The 25,145-nt window shown below is 34.5% G+C and overlaps 1 protein-coding gene and 1 pseudogene across 2 annotated transcripts; both read right to left on the bottom strand.

Annotated features, from left to right (window-relative positions):
• Nucleotides 1–2,885: 2,885 nt before the first annotated feature.
• On the bottom strand, nt 2,886–5,575 carry LOC115974014 (annotated as a pseudogene).
• A 4,131-nt stretch (nt 5,576–9,706) lies between these two features.
• On the bottom strand, nt 9,707–15,945 carry LOC115977475 (G-type lectin S-receptor-like serine/threonine-protein kinase At4g27290). 2 transcript variants are annotated; one of them, XM_031099338.1, is made up of 7 exons: nt 14,624–15,945; nt 14,091–14,207; nt 11,632–11,792; nt 11,314–11,524; nt 10,941–11,178; nt 10,704–10,854; nt 9,707–10,522 (listed from the first exon to the last, which is right to left on the bottom strand). In XM_031099338.1, exons 1-7 carry the CDS (start codon nt 15,912–15,914, stop codon nt 10,217–10,219), a joined length of 2,475 nt encoding a protein of 824 aa, XP_030955198.1. In that variant the 5' UTR covers nt 15,915–15,945; the 3' UTR covers nt 9,707–10,216. The 2 variants fall into 2 exon arrangements, with proteins under 2 accessions (XP_030955198.1, XP_030955199.1); XM_031099339.1 differs by lacking the exon at nt 14,091–14,207.
• Between the last annotated feature and the right edge of the window lie 9,200 nt (nt 15,946–25,145).

The raw sequence follows: 25,145 nt of genomic DNA, 5'->3' as shown, positions 1-25,145 counted from the left end.
ACGGTATGGTTTGAATTGAGAAGATTAACCCATCCAAAAAAAAAAAAATTGAGAAGATTAAAATTATCTGTTTAAACAATTAGATCCTACTTGTTTACCAAAAAAAAAAAACATTAGATTCTACTTTCTATACTATATAGCCTATAATGCTGGCCCAAGAAATCCCAACATTTTGGGTTGCATACGAAAGTATACCCAACTGATAACATAATCGGCTCATTAAGCACTTGGGTCAGAAAAAAGCCCATAAACCCAATCCCATATATTTTTCTCCTTTCAAAAAAATTTCCCACTCGTTTTCGTTGTCACTCTCAGTCACACTACAAGAGAATTTAGAAGAAGAGGAAGTAATTCAAGCTGGTAAGCTCTCCTTCTAAGATTAGATCTCAGCCGTCTATATCACTGATTTTTCTCCCATTTTATTCATAGATTTCGTTGATTTGTGCTACTCAGATGAGTTTTTCTTTGATTTTCCTGAATTTTCTAGGAAACCAAACGGTCTTTTATGCTATCCGGATTGTTCCGTCCGCAATTTTTAGCTTCGTGATTTTATTTTTTAAACTACACCGAGTATTTTTTGTAGTATTAATATTGCAATTATTATTATATTGAAAATGTTGCAATTTTTTTTTTTTGGTGGACTTTGTGGATTATAATTGTATTTGACCCGGTTCAAAATTTCCGAAATCCGTTAGATTTTGAGAAAATTGAATGCTGTTTTGTAAAGCATTAGAGAGTGGACTTGGCATTGCAACAAATTTCTGCTTTATATGTAATGTTGTGACGATGATATTGGTGATGATGATGCCTATAGTTGAAGAAGGTATTTCATGCATCTCTCACATTGTTACGGTCCCACTGCGAGGTTCACACATTGTGAGAGACAAATATCCTTTACATGAGATAATTATTACTAATTTGCCATAATTGAGCTTTTTGTGCTTTCCATATATGCATCATCATTCTCAAAGTGTGCGGATCCTATATAACTGTAATGCCCATCCACTCCGAGAAGGAATTATTGCTATAGTTGAGCTTTGTGTGTGCGCTTGCACGTGTAAGAGTCGGTTGTATGATTTGGGTAATGATCAGTTGTTATTCATTTTTTTAAATCATGTTGTAATATTTATGAGGTTGACAAGAATGTTTTATTCCTTAGGTGCTAGATACAAGTACAGTGTTACTTTCCTGCCTTTTTCAGCTGGTCTCTGTGGGTTCTCATTTCTGATTAACCAAGATGATAAGAATTTTTACTTTATTATATATATTATAACCATTTGTTTGTCTCACTTCTGAATGCTGTTGCTTAAAGGAGACAAAACTGAGGAAAGTAGACAATTTATCATATACTACCAAGATTTAGACTCTCCACTCCATAATCCATATTAATACATATTTTATCACTCAGGAAATGATCTGCCCCTCTAGGTATAGACCAGAGATCAGGAGATGATTTTTTCTTTTGCTACAATACTATTTACCTTTAGGGTCACCTCTAAATCAGTCTGTTGAATATGAAAACTAGTCATTTACACCATCGAGTATTACTACAATGTCAATGTATCCCTTCTATCAGCATTCATTAGAATCTTTGATGTGAACACACCCAAAAACAATGTTGTTTTGAACAATAAATAGAAAAACAGAGGAACAAAAGTGACGTTGTTTTTGGGCAGGTTTCATGATAAAAATGTGATGACCGACCATAACAGAAGGGGCTCATTGATATCATTATAATAGTCATTGGTGTTAATTGCAAGTTTTGAAAGTCGAGGGACCAAAACTTAGAGGGTGTAAAGTGCATTTTAGCCATAAATTTTCTATACTTATAACAGACCACCTTTCATGATAAGCATGCATCATTTCATGGCAACACAAACATGTATGAAGATTACAATTCTGCGGGTGGCATTGCAATTGAAAGCAATATTAGGCAGTTAAAAATTTTCAACCATTCAGGAAAATGGAGAACTACTACAAATGCAACATCCTGCAAACAGACTCAACTCATTCCAATTAGTGAATTATGGTATAAAATAAATTTTAAATCTCATTCCAATTTTCATTCAAGACTGAATCTATTTGGGTGTTGATTCAATTCTTTTTTTTTTTTTTTTTTTTTTTTTTTTTTTTTTGCTCTTCCTATATTTGTAGTATATATGAATAGGATTTTTTTTGCTCTTCCAGGAAAGGTGAATTCTTCGCTTGTCACTTGCACTTTTTTTTTGAGTTTAGTAATAAAAAATCTTTGATTCCCTTGCTATCAATCTCAATAACCATCCACATGATCAACAGTCTTGCTATGATGCATCTAACACAATTTATTGAATTTATTTTTGCCTTTTTTTTTTGGAGGCTTTGAAGATTGCATGTTTCCTTGATGCTCGCTTTATTTCAAAGTCATGCTATTCTTTTCACCTCATTTCTATGTTCAATTTTCATTTGTGTGTGTGTGTATGTGTATGATATTAATAACCAAAATATGGAATTCCAAGGTCTGCAATAGTCTATGATAGACAAGAAGCATACTAGACTACTAAAGAATTACAATCTCAAAGTTTTAAAAGATCAACAAATTCTACAAAAGATGATTGAAGACTAACTAGCAAACATACAATCATACAAAGTTGACAGGAACAGAGATTTATGTGAAATCAATAGAAGCTTAATGCCTTCAAAAGTCCAGTATTCCTTCTTAGACTGATCAGACTTCCCTCACCAGCAAGCAAACAAATAAACAAGTTTCTTTGTAAAAGCTTCATCCCTCTGAATGAAAGCTATTAACTCTTTTTTATTAGACCATACATTTTGTCATGGACAACAGCACCTTGCATCTTTCTTCTTTGGTCACTCCTTTTTGCCGTCAAGTCTCAAGTGACTATATCCTACCTTGCTTCTAACAATGTAAAGGTGATTTCATTTGTTGAAGATGCTTCAAGCTTTCTTGATGAATAATGTTCTGCAAGTGGAGCCTTTTCTGTATAAAAACCTGGCTGTCCTGGATTAGGCAATGAATTCCCACTGCTTAACATTAGAACCACGGATGAAATGTTTGGCCTATCTTCTGGTCTTTGTTGCACACATAACAAACCCACATGAATGTATCGTAACACTTCAAATAAAATGCACGAGTCACCTAAGATTAAGAATTCATCTATAAGTTCCGTTGGCCTATCTTCAATCCATAGTCTCCATGCCTAAAACAAAAATCAGATATACACTAGAATTACATCAGCAATGTATGACTGAATGATTTCACATGTTAATACTCACTTGAAATGGAGAGTTCATTTCACAGATAGCATTTTTTGTACAAGTGTGTATCATTTAAAAGTTTTAATAACACTAGATACACCTTTTGGGAACCCATCTCCATCATTGCAACCCAATGGAGAAATCCTAATACCACTGAAATAGTGGAATGTCAATGTTAATACTTACATATCCTAGAAGATTAAGGCATTGGCCAAAGTTACAAAATTCCTTGTTCTTCTTCCTGCTCACGATCTCTAGTACTAAGACTCCAAAGCTAAAAACATAAGTTTTCACTAAGAAATGTCCATACTTGGCATACTCCGGAGGCATATAACCACTGTAAAAATAAAAGAAGTCAAAAAATTGTCCTACCATAAACTATAAAAGAAGTTTAATAATACTCACTATGTTCCAACAATCCTATTGGCATTAGCCTCTGTTTGATCTCCCCCAAATGCTATAACTAGGCCAAAGTCAGAAATTTTTGGGTTCATATTATTATTTAGTAGGATATTGCTAACTTTGAGATCTCTATGAATAATTCTCAATCTAGAGTCTTCATGAAGGTAAAGAAGCCCTCTAACAATGCCACCAATAATGTTGTGGCACATACACCAATCAAGTAGTTTACTCTTTGTTTGGTCTGTCAATTTTCATATTGTTGTTAGTACATACTCAGCTAAAATCTTAGCAACATAATTATTCAATAAAAGGTGAAATGGCTAAACATGAATGTGCTTGATTCAATGAAGATCAAAGTTCTAACCAAAAATAAATGAGTCCCAAGCTTTTGTTGTGCATGTATTCGTAGATCAACAATTTTTCATTTTTTTGAATGCAACAATCGAGCAGCTTCACAAGATTGTGGTGTTGGAGTTTGGAAATTATTATAACTTCGTTTTTGAAGTCGTTCAATCCTTGTTCAGAATTCTTTGAAAGTCTCTTTACAGCTATTTCTTGCCCCCCCCCCCCTTTAGTTAAGTTTGGAAAGAAAATAGTTCAACTACTTAATTGTTATTTACCTTGTATACAAATCCAAAGCGACCTTCTCCTAACTTCTTGTTGCTTGCAAAGTTATCAGTGGCATTAGATATGATTGTCAAATCAAATATCGGTAACTCCATATCTTCCTTCCTATCTTCATTGTTATAATCATTTTGGCATCTTATATTCATTCCTGAAATTGTGAGGGAGTCATTGAGCACAATTAACTTCTATAATTCTATTGTTAAAAGAAAATTGTTGACCACCTTATCTAATGTTTCTTCTCAATTTAAAAACTTCAGATTCAAATTACTTAGCTAAAAATCTATTATTATACATAAGAAATTACCAGAATCCATGTCTTATAAAGTACCTTCCTTTCTTAGTTTCATCCTGCATACATATGAGACCAGCCGCTAGCATTACCATGAGTAGTATTGCACTGCATACTATGATTATTACTTGATTTTTATGGCCAAAGTGCTTGTTCTTCTCAACATGATCTGAAAGATCAAAAGTAGAGTCAATAATCATATTTTTTTACTATATAATATGCCATAATAATTTTCCTCTGTTTTCTTTTATATATTTTTTATGATGTGTCATATGAATTTTTCTCCAGTTAATGTTAAGCTTCTAAGATGCACGGTAAAACTTGTTTGACATTTTATGAAACTTTTGATAACATCAGTAGAGTTTTACTTAGAGTAGATAATGTAAATAATTTTAATACCCACTATAGTATGTGCCACATGAAGAGAGAAGAAAATATTAATATAGTCTGGCACATGAGGAAAGAAGAAAATGTTAAGATTGGAAATGTAAAGGATTTTTTTTGCTTTATTATTGAGAATCACATAAAGGACATTCACTTGGCACAATTATAAGACATTTTTTTTTAACATAGTAAATGACAATATAATATGTGATTTTATTATGATTATTACATAATAAATGTTGTTTGTAGGGGACAAAGGTGAAAGGTTTTTTTTTTTAATAATTCAATAGTTGTAATAGGGGAATAGATATTTTAACCCTAGATGTCTATGTTGGAAACACTAGAAGGTGTCAGTTGAGCTATAAGGTTTTTGGTGATATAGATGAAAACTAATTTATTTCAATCACAACAAAATATATTAGTAGTAAGGAGGATACCCAGTACTAAAGCAGCCACACGAATATAGAGGTCTTGCCCACCCATTTGAAGTACTACTAAATCAACCAAGTCAGCAAACCAAAGCAAGCAGCCACTGCCTCCATTCCTAATATCTAAATTTGCATATGCTTTGCATGAGCAATTTTTCAAACGCAATTCTTCACATTCCTTAAGACTCATATTCCTATTCAACCAAGAAGGGGAGTAAGAAAGAGTATACAAAGAGAGCTGGAAAGGCTTTCATTGATTTTCTAACTGGAGTATCAACTAACCATGCAAGTGAGTTTACAAGGCTTATTCCCTCGGTTCTCTTTGCCCGACACAACATATATGAGCCATGCATTCTTATATTCGAATGGTAGTTCTGGATTAATACATGTATTTGATTAGTAATTGACATTTTTTCCCCAAACCAATGAAAAGAGTCTCATAAAGAAAAGAAAAGAAAATTGTAACTTTAATGATCGAAAGGGTGACACGTCCTCTTTCAAGTTTTAAGTTTTAACATTACATTTCAGGGTAGAAAGATTTTTTTTTTTCTTTTTTAATCGAGTTGGCATGGAAAAAACGAAGTTTACATGTCAGTAGCCGGTAGGTTTATATGTAAGACCGAGTAAACTTGAATAAAACCAACAGGTTGGATTTATCCCAACTAAAAATAGTTATCAGAATCATGTTTCGTGAATGAACCGACAGCTAATTCCCATAAAACTCTCTCTTAGGTGAGACTAGTAGTTGACCGTAGTGTTTCCATAAATAAAAAGGTTGACCTTAGTGTACTTCACACAAGAATTTTTATATAGATTAGAGTCTTCTTCTCGTACTTGATGTGCTTACAAGTCTTTGCCTACTATCGTGATGACAATGAGTAATACCAAATATACCACTAGGGTCTTGATGAATTTATCATCATGGGCACAAAAGATTCATTTAAACACTATTATTTGAACCACTTAATTTCTACCAAGCATTATATAAAACGACATGAGAACTCTTACTACCAAGCCACGTCGTATTGGAAGTTGACGCTAAGTGTTTAATTGCTATTTGAAATTTCTTTCTGAACACTCATCCTATTTGGAATCTTGGATTTTATGTCTCTAAAAAGTCGAACATTCTTTTAATATTTTCAATAATCAAAGTTTAACAAATTTTGAATAATTTAATCAACCAACCCACCTGTTAAAAGAAAAAGAAAAGTTTCTCCCAATGTTGCCGTCATATTTTTAAAATGTTATATATATTTCAAATTTAATTCTTTGATTTCTTTAAGTTCTTTTCATTGAATACAACATTTATTTTATGTGGCGTTTGGTACGGGAGAATCCACATTACCCCTGACATCTAGATTCCTAGGAATGTGATTCTTTGCAATCTAAATGCCCAAGAATGTAGTTAATCCTATGTTTGGTTTCATTGGGAATCTCTTAACATTCCTAGGAATGTGAGATAATAATGTTTGGTTTATTCCCAGGAATCTTAAATAAATTATTTATTTTTCCCATTCTATCCTTTGATTTGAATGTGAACTACCAAGTCCTTTAAAAAAAATCTTCCTCTAAATAAATAATGAAAAATAAAATATAAACTATTAATAATTTGTAGAGCAACACACACACAACAACAAAAATGAATACTTGGCAATAATGGAGGTTCCCTTTAAACTTTTTTTTTTTCCACATGTTAAACCTAAATAGAACTTTGTTAAAGAATATATCAACAAAGTTGTTTATCCTGTTTATTTTATTTTGTGGGAAAAGATAAAGAGAAGGGAAAATATATTGATGATTTGTTTTAATTTATATTTTATCTTAATTGCTTAAATAATAAGGAAAAATGGTTAAAATTGTCAATTTATAAAAAATACAATTTCCCTTAAACATGGGAATCTGAAAAATATGTATTATTTGACATGTGATGTAATTCCTAAAACATAATTCTTCCATACCCTACATCTAAGCTCTACTTACAAAATGTTAGACTAGGCTACTCATGATTTTGAGCCAATCTTCTTTCTTCTCCATTTTGTGGAACCAACTTAACCTATTATTTTCCCTCAAAAAAAAAAAATTAACCTATTATTAAATTGGATTACACTTATTTGATTATTGAATTATTCCAATTGAAATTTTTATATTAGCATTTTTAACATCTAATTTTTGAATAATGAACTACTTATTGGCCTCACCTATGACCTTTTGGTGCGTGGAACACAAACCAAAAGATCCGCTATTTGAGGACCAATATACTAGAGAGAAACTAATTGCCATTTTTTACCACTGTACACCCTTAACGTGATAGATAACTTCACAAGTATAAATTCTTATGGAGTGAGGGAGGGTAATGGCGAAAGTTCAAGTCTCTATGAGGAAATTTTACAAACATATATGCACTTTTTTTTAGAGATTAGGTTAGAGTAGAATTTTATCTCAGATAAATAAATAAATTATATAGATATAGACGCACACACACTAAGAGAGAGAAAGTAAGAGAAAGTAAGGAATAATGTATTTCTTAATATAATACTGTAATTTCATAATGGTTTAAGCATTGACAAATTTAATACTCCCTCTGTACCTGAATGTTGGTCATGTTTAGAAAATCCAACTTTTTAAGAGAACATTAATGTATGTCTATCAATTAAAAATGTACAAATTATCAAAATCGTCCTCATTAATTTAAATTATATAGAAAGAATGACTTTGTCTTTTTAAATAAAGTAAAAGGTAAGATAGGAAAGAGGACTTCATTACTGGACATCCCAAAATAGAATGGAGAACTTACAATTTGGGATGGAGAGAGTAAATTTGAACACCGGTCTTTTATACGATAACAGAAAAATTTACCAATCGAACCAATTAAAATTCATCTACCTTTTAGAATTAGATTTCTTAGATTGAGAAGATTAAAATTAGGCAAAAAACACATTTTGGTCCCTACATTTTCAGCCGATTTCCGTTTTAGTCCCTAAGTTTTTTTTTTACCTCTTTTAGTCCCTCTCTTGAAAAACGCTTCCATTTTAGTCCCTGCGGTTACATCAGAAACGGATATTGCAGACGTGGCAAACGGCAAAGTTAAATAATAATAAACTAACGTCCACGTGACCTAAATTAATAATAAAAATTATTTTTTAATGCCACATCAGCATCTAAATTAAAAAAATTAATTTATTAATTTTAACTAAATAAAAAAAATTAAAAACAGAATTAAAAACTAAAAATCTTATGAATTGAAATCTAAGTGTGCCTTAAACAAGAACAACAAAAACACAAACTCAGATCCAAGAACATAAACCCAGAAATTATTTAAAATAAATAAATAAATAACCAAAGCCAGAAATTCCGATCTCAAAGCCAACCCACAACCACCAAAAAAAAACCTACAGCAACCCAGGCCAAGAAAATCAACCCACAGCCACAAATCATCGCCAAATCATCGTCACTGTTCGCGAACTCAACCACTCGCTCTCACTCTCAAACTCAACGACTGAGCTTCCCTCTCTTGAAAACCTCAAAAACCTTTGTCTCTCTGAGACTAAGAACCTTCGCGATCATGGCTGGTGCGGACGAATTCGTAAAAGGAAGCGTTAATGCAAACGGCGTCGCAGTGATCACACTCGATCGCCCCAAGGCTCTCAACGCAATGAACCTAGGTTGGTTTCACTTTCCTCATCCGAATTTTATTACTTTTCGCTCTCTTTCGTTTCTTGTTTCCTCTATTGAAGTCTGAGCTAAAAGCGATTCGTTGAAATTCGTGCAATTTTGGATGAATTTGAGTTCTATAGCTTGAAATTGTTGAATGGAAAAAAAAAAAGAAGAGAGGAATTTTGTGATTGAAAAATGTGTTCTTAACTGATGATTAGTGGGTTTGTGGCTATGGGTTGATTTTCTTGGCCTGGGTTGTTGTGGGTTTTATTTTGGTGGTTGTGGGTTGACTTTGAGATTGGAATTTCTGGCTTTGATTATTTTTTATTTTTTAATTTTTTTAAATAATTTATGGGTTTGTGTTCTTGGATCTGGGTTTGTGTTCTTGTTGTTTTTGTTCAAGGCATACTTAGATCTCAATTCATAAGATTTTTAGTTTTTAATTCTGTTTTTAATTTTTTTTTTAGTTAAAATTAATAAATTAATTTTTTTTTAATTTAGATGCTGATGTGGCATTAAAAAATATTTTTTATTATTAATTTAAGCCACGTGGACATTAGTTTATTATTATTTAATTTTGCCATTTGCCACGTCTGCAATATCCGTTTTTGATGTAACGGCAGGAACTAAAATGGAAGCATTTTTCAGGAGTGGGACTAAAAGCGGTAAAAAAAAAACTTAGGAACTAAAACGGAAATCGACTGAAAATGTAGAGACCAAAATGTGTTTTTCGCTTTAAAATTATCTAATCGAAATTGGTCTTTAGAATATGTAGCCCAAAATGCTAGCCCAAGAAATCACAACCGTTTAGGTACTGGGCCTAGAAAAAAAGCCCATAAAACCAAACTACTATATCTTCCTCCTTTCCTAAAAATTTCCCAGTTGTTTTTGTTGTCATTATCTCATCTCAGTCTCTCTCTGTGTAAGACAGCAAGAGAATTAGAATTTGGATCAAGCTGGTTAAGCTCTCTTTCTCAAATCAGATCTCAGCCACCTATCTCAGTGAATCTTCTCTCTTTTTCTTCAGTGTTCTCTTCGTAAGTGCTAAAAATTAAAGGTCCTTAGGTACCAATAGAATTGACATAGCTTACTTGAATGTAGGAAAAGTTTACAGATTATAATCATGAACATGATTCTGTATCGACAATTCTCTATGAGTTTTGTTAGTGCAAAGTTCTTACCGAGCCTCCAATAATGTAATTGTCATTTCATTGGTCGAAAATAATTCCTGCTTACTTGAGAAACAATGTGCTTCATTTGAATCTTTTTCCAAGAAAAAACCAGGTTGTTTGGGCTGAGGCAATGCACCCTCACTGCCCAACATCACAATCACAGATGACATGCTTGGCCTATCTTCAGGACACTGTTGCAAGCATAAGAGGCTAATGTGGATGCAACGTAGAACCTCTGACAATGTGGACGATTGTCTGAAGCATTCATCAGTCAATTCTAATGGCCTTCCCTCATTCCACAGTCTCCATGCCTAAAAATTTAAAACAATTCTGTTAGGGCCACCAATTTTTCATTGAATTTTTCATTGTTACTGAAATAGTCAGACAACTTGTTAAGAAAATTGGGTGTCTATGGACTTAGAATATAAAAACATGATTTATCATTCATTTGTCCAACTTATCTAGATAAGAAATCAAGTATTTGAAACTTACATATCCAATAAGGTTAAGGCTGTGGTTTGGATGAAAAAGCCCTCTACTTTTCTTCCCACATATGATCTCAAGCAACAAAATCCCAAAGCTAAAGACATCAGATTTTGTCGAGAATAGCCCATCAAAAGCATATTCCGGTGCCATATAACCACTACAGGATATCACTAGTGTTATGTGAGAAAGACTAATTAGGAAAGAAAGTATATTTACGTTAGAAGCATGTCAAGATATACTTACCAAGTTCCCATTACTCTATTTGTGTTTCCTTCTAACTGATCTCCTCCAAAAGTTCTAGCTGCTCCAAAGTCTGAAATTTTAGGATTCATCTCAATATCAAGTAAAACATTACTTGCTTTGAGATCTCTATGTATGATTCTCAATCTGGAATCTTGATGAAGATATTGAAGCCCCCGAGCAATTCCGCATATAATATTGAAGCTCATGGACCAATTTAACAGTGTACGTTTTGTTTGATCTGGTAAGTTTCAAAATCAAGTTAATTATATAACCCTAAATTTCAGCCAAAATTGGAAATTTTCTATATTTTATGAAATATTGATAACATAGTTACACTAGCTCAACCAAATGTATTAGGTTTGTGGACTCAAACCAAAAATGAAGGAGTCTAGACTTTTATTGGGCATGTATTCGTAAACCAAAATTTTCTCTTCTCCTTGAATGCAACAGGCTACAAGCTTTACAAGATTCCGGTGCTGAAGCTTGGCTATCAATCTTACTTCATTCTTGAACTCATTCAATCCTTGTCCAGAACTCCTTGAAAGCCTCTTGATAGCTATTTCTTGTCCATCTTCTAATATACCCTGAAATTCTCATATGTAGAAAGATTGCTAAAATCTGTAACAGAAGCATAATAAAATATTGTCTCATCATCTATCATTGTTTTTGTACAAGCATATCACAAGTTTACCTTGTAAACAGGTCCAAAACCACCTTCACCAAGCTTGTTGTTGGGTGCAAAGTTGTCAGTGGCACCAACTATTGTGGATAGGTCTAAGAAAGGGAGCTCAAGGTCTTCCTTTTGACCTTCATTGTTTTGATGACTTATGATTCCATTTGACTCCTTTTTAACTGAAATAGAAAAGAAATTTAGAAAACAAAAACAAAAGGAAAGAACTGAGTTATGAAGGAAACATGAAGTAATATATTGAGAATGACTGGGTTTAGTTGAGCTGCAATAATCACCAAAATCTCAAATTACTAAATTTCTATCATAGCAGCAATGATAATGACTTATAAACGCAGATACTTGCTCCCAGAAAGATACTATCCAACTTGAACATTGAAATTAAAATGAAACTAAATCTAATACATAGCGATATGAGCAGAGTTATGCTTATATAGTGATTTAAAGGAAATCAAAGTACCATTCACCAAAAAAAAAAAAAAAAACTATGCTAATCAAACTTGAAAAGCTTTAAAATTCAACTTGTACCAATGAAGACCAGGCCTAATATGCATCTGTTAAGATCAAAGAGAGTTGTAGCTGGATTCGAGGTCAGCTGGGCCTCCAAAGAAGAAGAGAGAAATAGAGAAGATTTAGAGAATTAGAGAGATAGAGAGAAATTGAAATGAGTTCATTTTTATTGTCTAACTCAATACAACAGTAATAGGGCTTCCTAGGTCACAGATGAAAGATGTAATTTTTGTTGTGGTGGATAGGTGTAATAAGTTTGTCCACTTCATGCCCTTGGCTCATCCTTATACTGCTTCCAAAGTAGCTATTCTTTTCTTGCAAAATGTGTTCAAGTTACATGGCCTACCTTCTTCAATAGTGAGTAACAGGAATCCTGTGTTTACCTCTCATTTTTGGCAAGAACTGATGAAGTCACAAGGAGTTCAGCTTGCTATGTCGTCAGCATATCATCCACCAATTGATGGCCAAACTGAAGTAGTTAACAAGAGTCTTGATCATTACTTACGAGCCTTTGCAACTGACAGTGTGGATGTTCATTTGAAATCTCGACAGCAACTCACTGCTCTGTTGAAGCATAATTTGTTGGCAGCTCAAGAGAGAATGAAATTGTTTATTGATAAGCATAGAATTGAGAGGGAGTTTGCAGTGGGAGATTGGGTCTATCTTAGGTTACAACCTTAAAAATAAAGATTGATGAAACAAAGGCATTTGGGAAAATTATCTTCTAGATAATTGGGCCATTCCAGATTCTATAGAAGATTGGTCAGGTGTCTTACGAATTAGACTTGCCTCCAGACTCAAGACTTCATCCCATCTTCCATGTCTCTTGTCTCAAGCTTAAATTGGGCCAACATGTTGTACCAATTTCATCCTTGCCACCTGTGGATTTAGATGGCGTTCTTAATCCAGAACCTATAGCTATTCTGCAGGACAAAACTCAGCAGCTAAAAAGTAGGACCATCACTCAAGTTTTAGTCCAATGGCAAGGAGAAAGTTAGGATGATGTTACTTGGGAAAATCTATATTTGCTTCGGAAACAATTCCCTCACCTTATGGGCAAGGTGCTTTAATGGGGAAGGAATTGTTAGGATTGCAGAGTGTATTGCTGATGTAAGCTAGTAGATTGTATTGTATTGCTGATGCCAGCTAGAAATCTGTTTCTGGTGGTTAGTACAGCTAGCTACCAGCTGTAGATGGTTATGACAGTTATCAGTTAGAGTAGGATTGATTAAGGAATGTATAAAAAGGGGCATTACTATTGTATTGAGTTAGGCAATAAGAATGAACTCATTTCAGTTTCTCACTATCTCTCTAATTCTTTAAATCTTCTCTATTTCTCTCTTCTTCTTTGGTGGCCCAGCTAACCTTGAATCCAACTACAACTCTCTTTGTAGCTCATTGAGTGTGAGATCAAATGAGTTGCGGCTTCATGGTCGGATCTCGGAAGGGGCGACCTAGAGGCTAGATTAAAATAATTGATAGGTTAGTAGAGCTACCAAAAGAGAAAGGGCTACCATCGGGTCAATGTCGCTAGAGTGAGCTGTCATGGACATCGGCTGCAAAGCGTGGTGGTATGTTATGATCCTAGTGTCCCACATGGATTAAGTATAAGCTTAACCATGTGTTTATAAGTTCTTGGACACCCTCCCCTTGCAAGCCGGTTTTCAAGGTTGAGTTCTACTTATGGATTTGTAACATTTGATACCAGAGCCAACCACCACTCGAGGAATTGATTGTAGCTTTGTAATAGCATCTTGCTAATTTAACCATTCCAACAGATATGTACTAATATGAGCACCTTGGCCTATTTATTCAAGAATGTCCACTTGGAAGTTGGAACCCAATATTTGTTTTTCTCCTTTGGCTAAGTAATTAAGGAGAACACAATGAGTGTATCAAGGCCTTATAGGTGTAAGCAACGATAACTCAGTGTCAAAGTAAAGTTATTTTACCTTTTAATTTTGTCCCGATTTTGCAAATATAAAAGCCAACTAAGAGTGTTCCAGAAACTACAGCAACAGCAGCAGCAACTGTCACTGCAATCTTGATCTTGGGACCATGTTTTTCCTCTTCATAATTTAATTTAACAAAGCAACAAAAATATAGTTAGAATACAGCTAAAAGATATGAAAAAGCAAGAGAAGCATTAAACATAATAAATTTAAAAAAATTAAGCTATTACAAAATGGTGAATTACAAAGCTTAAGCTTAATTATTTAACCATTATTCAAACACTTCCCTTCACATATGGGTCCAACACTTGAGATTTTTAACTTTTAAATAGAAAATAGAGTGGAGACAAGGTTCAGACTCAATTTCATTGACTCTAATATCATGATAAATTACTGACTGTCCCAAAAGTTTAAGTTACTACAAAATAATAAAATTTAATCATTACATCATTATTCTAGCAAAACAAACAAATAAGAAACAGAATGCAAAGCATACTGGAAACAGTAATTTAAATCCAAAAAAACCCCCACACCTTGTAGCTCTGAAGCTGACATTCTGATATATAAATCTTGCCCACCTGCCGGAAATTGTCTAATATCCATTAATTCACCAAACCAGATGGCACAGCCACTACCTCCTCCTCTGATATCTGAGTTTGTATAAGCCATACAGGTGCAGTTGTTCAAGCATTTGACCCTGCATTCATCAAGGCTCATACTTTTGTTCACCCAAGAATATGTAGTGTCTGGCAATTTCAAGTCAACAAATTTAACAAACCCATCTGTATCGCAGCTCAATGGTTTATTGCGTACACAACCTTGAGACCACTCCGTTAAGCTCCACAATTCTGGTGATTTAGGCTTGAATGCTTTTAGACATTGGCAGACCGGTGATGCAGTAAAGACACAATTTCCATTGGCTCCACAAAGTCCATATCTGTCACAGTAGTCCCCAGGTCTTGATGAATAAGCCTCCCAAATTTTCTCTTCTTCAATCCATGTATAGCGATCCCAGGATTGGGTGGTTTGGTTCAAAACAGAAATTGAGATTAGAGACTTATTTTTGAGGGTGTACGTGTAGTACACTTCATTCTCATTAGAGACAAAGTTGTAATTATAAACTGGATTGGGGTTTAAATCTGGTGAACCACTGAACCTAAGGCCATTCCATGGACCAGTACGATAGAACTTTTTGTTACCCTTCCAAGTATAAGCTGCAGGATATGAATGAATTCCCATTTCTAACATCCCAAAAGTAAAATCTCCAGGAGATGGATCATCTGGTTTCTTCCATGCTGTTAAAATCCGGTTAACACCTTTCTTTAAGTCCCATCCCAACTTCATTCCTGGTAAAAATGTATCAGTCGGATAGTCGAAACTTTCCCACAAAGAGATTCTTGAATTTTCATCTTTCTCATCTGTTACTGTTAGTACAAGATTTCCAGAGTCTAAGAGCTTTAACACTGGATTCTTGGCTTGTCTTTGTGGACTAGTTGACCAAACAACACTCCTATTCTGACTCATAACCACAACACTGCCTGTACTACTGTTTATCATCAACAAGCCAGAGTCATTGATCGGGTTGAGTCGATTTGCAACCCAAACAATAGTTTTCGCTGGGATATTCTTGTACCATATTCCCAGGTAGCGATTGTTGGAACTACTAGGACTGAAGAAACCCAGTTCGAAGTTTCCATCTTTGGAAACTAATGTGTTTGCTTCACTGATAAATTGGGATGTATTAATGCTATCTAGTGCAAAGGACACTTTGGAGGATAAAAATAGTAAATAAGGATGGACAAGAATAAAGAAAATAGTGCCCATTGGTTTCTAGTTTAAGACCACCTTGCTCATCACTCACAACTTAAACCTATATGTTGGACACCAAAAACCGCATAGATCGTTGACACTACAATGGCTGACTTGTATTCCACGTATACACATACAAACCACCAATTTAGTGTACTGGAATATTAGACCAAAGCTTTGCTCCACAGAAAAAGTGTGAAGGGAAAGAACGAAAATGTGACAAATTTTCCACATTACCACGAGCACTGACTTTTCATGCATCAGAATGCCATGGTCCACACGGAAAATTATTGGCATTTTATCTTCAAATGAAACTGGAGAGGTGACTTTATTGCCATGTCTCATTAGATTGTGAGGGAAAATGCATATTCTTTGAAAAGAGATGTCCATCGCTGTTGTAATATATATGGCTTGACTTTGGAAATCAAAGTCCGTTACTTTGCCTACTTGGTATTGGAAACCAAGTCGCACGTCTTGCTTGTTTTGCCGTGATCAACAAGGACTAGTAAACCAAGTTCCACTTGGTTTAGGAATTGAACTAGCCAACCTTAAGAGCATTTCCAATAGAGTAGGTAAAACCAAAATACTCTCCATTGTAAAGAGTGTAACCAGGAAAAAACGACTGCAACAGTCTTTCTCAAACCTGATGGGCTATTGTAGATTAGCATCTGATTTTTTTTTCATTAAAAAATTTCAGCAACTAATATTTTATCACTTCTTTCTCTCCAAAGCCCTTGTGCCCTTGCAATGAAAATAATTTTAGCATTAATTAGAATATTAGCATTAATGACGGTTTTTTTTTAACTGTTGAATCTACTTAAATCCAATGGTTTAAAAAATCTGTAACTTTATGTAGACTCTCATTAATCCAATGGTTTAAATAGATCTAGTGGTTAAAAAAGACCCTCATTAATGCTAATATTCTAATTAATCTCATTTATTATCTCTTATTTAATACATTCCATACATATTTCTAAACCCAAAAAAAATTTATATGATTTATTTTCTCTCTCCACTGCATTTCTCTTTCTTTTTATCTTTGCATGTTCCTCTCTCTATCTCCTCCACGGCTTTTCCACCTACACAGCTAGGTCACCAAAAAAAAACGCTTAACATGTTCTCTAGTTGAAATAAAGCAATGATTATTACTGAGATTTTATTTTTCTTTTCATTGTTTAATATGTTCTATAGTTATGCTAGACTGACTTGAATCCCCAGTAATCGTCACAGAAAGATGACCCTTGAATTTTTTCAAAGAACTTAACATTAGCTTATAAATTAAAATATTAAAAAAAAAAAAAAAAACTATATAATCACATCAAAGTTATTTCAGTCTCCAAATTAAAATTTTGTATTGTCTATTTCTTTAATTAGTACTAACCACAACACGTTCCTTCATCAATATCTTTTGTCTCCTGTGACATTTTCTTTTTATGATATCTTCGGCCAACCATGCCACTACAATAGTTTTCGCTGGGATATTCTTGTACACCATATTCCCAGGTAGTGATTGTTGGAACTACTAGGACTGAAGAAACCCAGTTCGAAGTTTCCATCTTTGGAAACTAAGGTGTTTGCTTCACTGATAAATTGGGATGTATTAATGCTATCTAGTGCAAAAAGGACACTTTGGAGGATAAAAATATTAAATAAGGACGGACAAGAATAAAGAAAATAGTGCCTATTGGTTTCTAGTTTAAGGCCACCTTGCTCATCACTCACAACTTAAACTCAAACCTATATGTTGGACACCAAAAACCGCATAGATCGTTGACACTACAATGGCTGACTTGTATTCCACGTGTTGGAACATTTTAATATTAAATAATTAAAATGAGTAAATGTTATAAAATAAATGTAAAGATGTGGAGTGAATATGGAAGATGAAGAGTTGTGAAAAATGTTTAATCCCACATTGAAAAGGAGAGAGACTTTTTTATTCTTTTTAATTGTGGTAATTAATGGGCTAACATGAATTGTCTCAGATATTGGGCTAGATACGTGCGCAAGGGGGAGGTGAAGAGTGGAGGTATCAAAAATGGAAATGAATCAGCCCCTTGGATCCTCCTACTTGACAGTCCATTCAGAATAATTACCATATCCGTTGGTGAGTAAATGGCCCGAATTAATACTCCATTTTTATTATGGACAATGAAGAGCCATTAACCCACTTAATGGACTATCCGTTTGGGCCTATTCATTCTTCAGAAACTCCTCATCTCACCATTAATTGTGTAACTCCAGCCCATCAGATTAATATCCAACAATTAATCTTGTAACACCCATTACATCAGAATAATTGGACCTAATTAATTAGAATAAATTGGGTAGTAATTTCGTAAGGCCCATTGAGCCTATAAATAGACTCATTCAGACCCAATCCAAGTTACTGCAATTCACAATACACACTAAAAAAATAGAGAGATTATTGGCAAGGAAGGGTGTTCTTTCTGGTGGAGCTTTGGGCTTGAACACTTTGTGCAGAGGTTGTTCTAGCCATACAACACTTGTTGGGCTGTTGTATCCTGGGGGAGACAAGTCAGAGAAGGTCTGCACCGGTTACAAGAGTTAGCCAACCAAGGGCTTGAATCTCCTTAAAGAGAGCGAGTGCCGCGCCTCAGTCCAAATAGTGTTGTGTATTTCCTTTCTTTATATTAATAATATTCAGAAGTACTATTCAGTTTCTCTTTGTGTATTATTTCCATTATTATTGTGTTTGCACCAACAATTTTAAGGAGATTCAAACACATGGAGTCTTCACAAGAGAAACCAAATGAGCCTGTTGGAGATCTCAACAAGCCCTTTCGCTTTAAGGGAGCCCATTTTAAGAGGTGGAAAGGAAAGGTCCTCTTCTACTTAAGTCTTCTCAAAGTCTCCTACATCCTCACTGACAAGAATCCGTCAAAAGTTCCTACCGATGAGATGAGTGAGGAAGAATATATTCTCCATCAAGAAAAAATAGATAAGTATACAAAAGATGAATATAATTGTCGCTCTTATCTATTGAATTGTCTTGCCGATCATTTCTATGATTATTATGATACAACTTACAATTCTGCTAAGAAAATTTGGAAGGCTTTACAAAGCAAGTATGATACCGAGGAGGCAGGTGCAAAGAAGTATGCTGCTAGTAGATTTTTCCGTTACCAAATGGTGGATGGAAAATCGGTGGTGGATCAAGCACAAGACTTCCAAATGATTGTGGCAGAATTGAGATCCGAAGGCATAAAGATTGGAGACAATTTGGTGGTAGCTGGCATAATTGATAAACTACCACAATCTTGGAGGGAGTTCCAAAAAACTTTGCGGCACAAACAGAAGGAGACATCCTTGGAGACTTTGATCACACGCATCCGTGTGGAGGAGGAGGCTAGAGGACAAGATGCACTCATGACACAAGAGAGCAATGGTAATTCCACCACAAAGGTAAACCTTATTTCATCCAATAATAATATGCCCAAAAATCATTTTCCTAGAAATGTTCAATTGAAGCCTAAAAAAAGAGCCTTTAAAAATAATAATAGACCTCAAGGAAGGGGAAACCCAAATAAAAATTACAATAAGAACCAAGGACCCCCTTCACAAGATCAATTTAATAGATCCTGTTTTGTCTGTGGCAAGAGTGGGCATATTGCTCGATTTTGCAAATTTCGGAAACGTGAATCTGTCCCGCAGGCTAACGTAACCGAAGAGCCTTTAGTGGCTATGATTACAGACATCAATATGGTGCAATATGTTGAAGGGTGGTGGGCAGATTCCGGTGCTAATAGGCACGTCTGCTATGACAAGAATTGGTTCAAATTGTACACTCCTTTTGAAGAAGAAAAAACTGTTATGCTTGGTGACTCTAGTAAAACCAAGGTTCTTGGGAGTGGTGAGGTTGAATTGAAATTCACTTCTGGACGTGTGCTAACATTGAAAGATGTACTTTACACTCCGTCCATGAGGAAGAATTTGATGTCAAGTTTTTTGCTTAACAAGGCTGGCTTCAAGCAAACTATGGAATCTGATAATTATGTAATCACAAAAAAGGGATTATTTGTGGGCAAGGGTTATGCTTGTGATGGAATGTTTAAATTGAATGTTGAGAATAATAAAGCATCTACCAGTTCAGTTTATATGCTTTCTTCTATTAATTTTTGGCATGCTCGTTTGTGTCATATAAATATTAGATATGTGGGAATCATGAGTAGTTTAGGATTAATTCCAAGACTGTCAAAAGATTTTGAAAAATGTGAAACTTGTAGTCAAGCTAAGATTACAAAAAGGCCTCATAAAAATGTTGTAAGAAATACCGAATTGCTTTAGTTAATTCATTCCGATTTATGTGAATTTGAGGGAATTTTAACTCGTGGAGGAAATAGATATATTATCACTTTTATTGATGATTTCTCAAAATATACAACTATTTATTTGTTGAAAAATAAAAGTGATGCTTTTGAAAAATTTCAAGATTTTTTACAAGAAGTTGAAAATCAATTCGGTAGAAAAATAAAAAGAATAAGAAGTGATAGAGGCCGTGAGTATGAATCAAGTGCATTCAACTCATTTGCTCAGTCTTTGGGAATTATCCATGAAACTACTGCACCATATTCACCTGCTTCTAATGGTGTGGCTGAAAGAAAAAATAGAACTTTAATTGAGTTAACAAATGCCATGTTAATTGAATCTGGTGCACCTTTACATTTTTGGGGTGAAGCTATTTTAACTGCATGTCATGTTTTGAATAGGGTGCCACATAAAAAGTCACACACCACACCTTTTGAGATGTGGAAAGGACATAAGCCAAATTTGGGATATTTGAGAGTATGGGGTTGTCTTGCTTATGTAAGGCTTACTGACCCTAAAATGCCTAAATTAGGTATAAGAGCTACTACCTGTGCTTTTCTTGGTTATGCGATTAATAGTGCAGCCTATAGATTTTTTGATCTTGAAAACAAAATAATTTTTGAATCTGGTGATGCAATTTTTCATGAAGAAAAATTTCCTTTTAAATTGAAAAATAGTGGGGGTGAAGAAAATATTTTGTCACAACCTAGTTCTTCTACTTCACATTTTCAAAATCAAGAAAATTTTGAAATGGAACCTAGAAGGAGTAAAAGAGCTAGAGTTGAAAAGGATTTTGGTCCTGATTATTATGTTTTTAACATTGAGGAAAATCCCAAAAATTTAAAAGAGGCTTTAACATCACCTGATGCCATATTTTGGAAAGAGGCTGTAAATGATGAGATGGAATCTCTAATTTCTAATAGAACTTGGAAATTAGTAGATCTTCCACCGGGTTGTAAGACCATAGGTTGTAAATGGGTCCTTAGAAAAAAGTTGAAACCGGATGGGTCAATAGATAAGTTTAAAGCTAGACTTGTTGCAAAAGGCTTTAAACAAAAAGCTGATCTTGATTTCTTTGATACATTTTCTCCGGTAACAAGAATTACATCTATTAGATTGTTAATTGCCATTGCTGCAATTTTTGATTTGAAAATTCATCAAATGGATGTAAAAACTGCTTTTCTTAATGGGGACCTAGAGGAAGAGATTTATATGGACCAACCCGAAGGCTTTGTAGAGCCTGGCCAAGAAAGCAAGGTATGTAAGCTAACTAAATCCCTATATGGCTTGAAACAAGCACCTAAGCAGTGGCATGAAAAGTTTGATTCCTGCATGATTGAGAATGGTTATAAATCAAATGAATGTGATAAATGTATTTATTCTAAATCATGGAATAATTTACATGTTATTATTAGCCTCTATGTGGATGATATGTTAATTTTTGGCTCAAATATGCATGTTATAAATGAAACAAAAAATATGCTTAAAAGCCATTTTGATATGAAAGATCTTGGTGAGGCTAATTTTATTTTGGGCATGAAAATTACAAAAACATGTGATGGAATATATCTTGATCAATCACATTACGTTGAGAAAATATTGAGAAAATATAATTTTCATGATCACAAAAGTGTAGCTACTCCTTTTGATTCTAGTGTTCATTTATTTCCTGTGAATAATGATAATGAGATTTTTAATCAAAAGGATTATGCTAGTATCATTGGTAGTTTGCGTTATGCTACAGATTGTACTAGACCTGACATTGCATATGCAGTAGGAGTGCTTAGCAGATTTACTAGCAAACCTAGTAAAGATCATTGGCTAGCTATTGGGCGAGTTATGAAATATTTAATTGGTACCAAAAACTATGGCTTATTTTATAAAAAGTACCCTGCTGTGATTGAAGCTTTTAGTGATGCCGATTGGAATACTTTGTCAGGTGATTCTCTCTCTACCACTGGTTATATTTTTACCTTAGGTAGTGGTGCTATTTGTTGGAAATCTAAAAAGCAAACAATAATTGCTAATTCAACAATGGAAGCTGAATTAATAGCATTAGCTTCAGCTAGTGAAGAGGCAAATTGGCTCAGAGATTTGTTATATGAAATTCCCCTTTGGGAAAAGCCAATTCCACCTATATTAATTCATTGTGATAGCACTGCCACAATTGGTAGAGTTAAAAACCGTTACTACAACGGTAAATCCAGACCTATAAGAAGAAAGCACAGTACCGTGCGATCTTATTTGAGTAGTGGCATCATAACTGTGGATTATATTAAATCTAATGATAATCTTGCAGATCCATTTACCAAGGCCTTGGCAAAAGATAGAGTTTGGAATACATCGAGGGGGATGGGACTAAAGTCCATAGAATCATGAGCTATGTATGAGGATACCCAACCCAAGGACCAGAGATCCTGAGAATTGGGTTCAATGGGAAAAACGAATCATATGATGGTCGTAAGAAATGCACTATTTATTTTTTTTTAAAATTATTTATTCTGTAAATAATTTTTTAATTGTTCATCCCTATGATGTAAGTGCATTTATCCTGTAATGTGGAGAGGTTGAGTAAAAAACTCTTAATGAAATTTGTAGCTCGTATGAGTGGGGTGTCAGAATTGCAGGAGCACCCTTGACAAATTTCACCTATGTGAGTGTGGGGGTGGGGCCGCTCCCTATGAGATTTGGACTTAATCTCAAATACACCCATGAAACTGGGATCAGCACATGGCCGTAAAGTGCTAGCTATAAAAGCTCATGTCAACACCTGGGTTGTTATGTGTAAGCAGTGATGTTTAATTTCCCTAAAGCAGTCCTAGTTCAAGTCGGAGACCGCTACGACTCTGGAGTTGAGATCGCTGTTTTACTAAGTGAAGGTTCAATGCAGAGCACACCTTCATGATGCATAGTGACCCATCTTTGCCTGGTAATCTCTCTTTAACTAAAATTTAATATTAAAATGAGTGGGGGATTGTTGGAACATTTTAATATTAAATAATTAAAATGAGTAAATGTTATAAAATAAATGTAAAGATGTGGAGTGAATATGGAAGATGAAGAGTTGTGAAAAATGTTTAATCCCACATTGAAAAGGAGAGAGACTTTTTTATTCTTTTTAATTGTGGTGATTAATGGGCTAACATGAATTGTCTCAGATATTGGGCTAGATACGTGCGCAAGGGGGAGGTGAAGAGTGGAGGTATCAAAAATGGAAATGAATCAGCCCCTTGGATCCTCCTACTTGACAGTCCATTCAGAATAATTACCATATCCGTTGGTGAGTAAATGGCCCGAATTAATACTCCATTTTTATTATGGACAATGAAGAGCCATTAACCCACTTAATGGACTATCCGTTTGGGCCTATTCATTCTTCAGAAACTCCTCATCTCACCATTAATTGTGTAACTCCAGCCCATCAGATTAATATCCAACAATTAATCTTGTAACACCCATTACATCAGAATAATTGGACCTAATTAATTAGAATAAATTGGGTAGTAATTTCGTAAGGCCCATTGAGCCTATAAATAGACTCATTCAGACCCAATCCAAGTTACTGCAATTCACAATACACACTAAAAAAATAGAGAGATTATTGGCAAGGAAGGGTGTTCTTTCTGGTGGAGCTTTGGGCTTGAACACTTTGTGCAGAGGTTGTTCTAGCCATACAACACTTGTTGGGCTGTTGTATCCTGGGGGAGACAAGTCAGAGAAGGTCTGCACCGGTTACAAGAGTTAGCCAACTAAGGGCTTGAATCTCCTTAAAGAGAGCGAGTGCCGCGCCTCAGTCCAAATAGTGTTGTGTATTTCCTTTCTTTATATTAATAATATTCAGAAGTACTATTCAGTTTCTCTTTGTGTATTATTTCCATTATTATTGTGTTTGCACCAACACCACGTATACACATACACACGACCAATTTAGTGTGCTGGAGTATTAGACAAAATCTTTGCTCCACAGAAAAATTGTGAAGGGAATGAACGAAAATGTGACAAATTTTCCACATTTTAACCACGAGCACTGACTTTTCATGCATCAGAATGCCATGGTCCACACGGAAAATTATTGGCATTTTATCTTCAAATGAAACTGGAGAGGTGACTTTACTGCCTTCTCTCATTAGATTGTGAGGGAAAATGCATACTCTTCGAAAAAAGATGTCCATCGCTGTTGTAATATATATGGCTTGACTTTGGAAATCAAAGTCCGTTACTTTGCCTACTTGGTATTGGAAACCAATTCGCACGTCTTGCTTGTTTTGCCGTGAACAACAAGGACTAGTAAACCAAGTTCCACTTGGTTTAGGAATTGAACTAGCCAACCTTAAGAGCATCTCCAATAAAGTAGATAAAACCAAAATACTCTCCATTGTAGAGAGTGTAACCAGGAAAAAACGACTCCAACAGTCTCTCTTAAACCTGATGGGCTATTGTAGATTAGCAACTGATTTTTTTTTTCATTAAAAAATTTCAGCAACTAATATTTTATCACTTCTTTCTCTTTCTTCTTTGATTTTTTTTTTTTCTTTTTCTCTCTTCCTCTTTCTTGACTAAAGTGAGAAGAGTCAGCTAGGATGTTATTTGATGAGTGGATGCCAATTGCTGACCTAGCATTTACTTCAATGGTAATCTTGTGGAAATTTAGACCATGTACTAAGCTAAGTCCATCTCTAAGTCCTTAAAGTTTCAGTTATCATAAGTGAGTCTCCTATTCTCCAAAGCCCTTGTGCCCTTGCAATGAAAATAATTTTAGCATTAATTAGAATATTAGTATTAATGACGATCTTTTTTTAACTATTGGATCTACTTAAATCCAATAGTCTAAAAAAAGTGTAACTCTTTGTAGACCCTCATTAATCCAATGGTTTAAGTAGATCTAGTAGTTAAAAAAGATCCTCATTAATGCTAATA

The sequence above is a fragment of the Quercus lobata genome, chromosome 2 (genome assembly GCF_001633185.2).
Source record: "Quercus lobata isolate SW786 chromosome 2, ValleyOak3.0 Primary Assembly, whole genome shotgun sequence".
Classification (NCBI taxonomy): domain Eukaryota; kingdom Viridiplantae; phylum Streptophyta; class Magnoliopsida; order Fagales; family Fagaceae; genus Quercus; species Quercus lobata.
The sequence above is the reverse complement of the archived record's forward strand: the minus strand, read 5'-3'. Positions and strand labels throughout refer to the sequence as shown.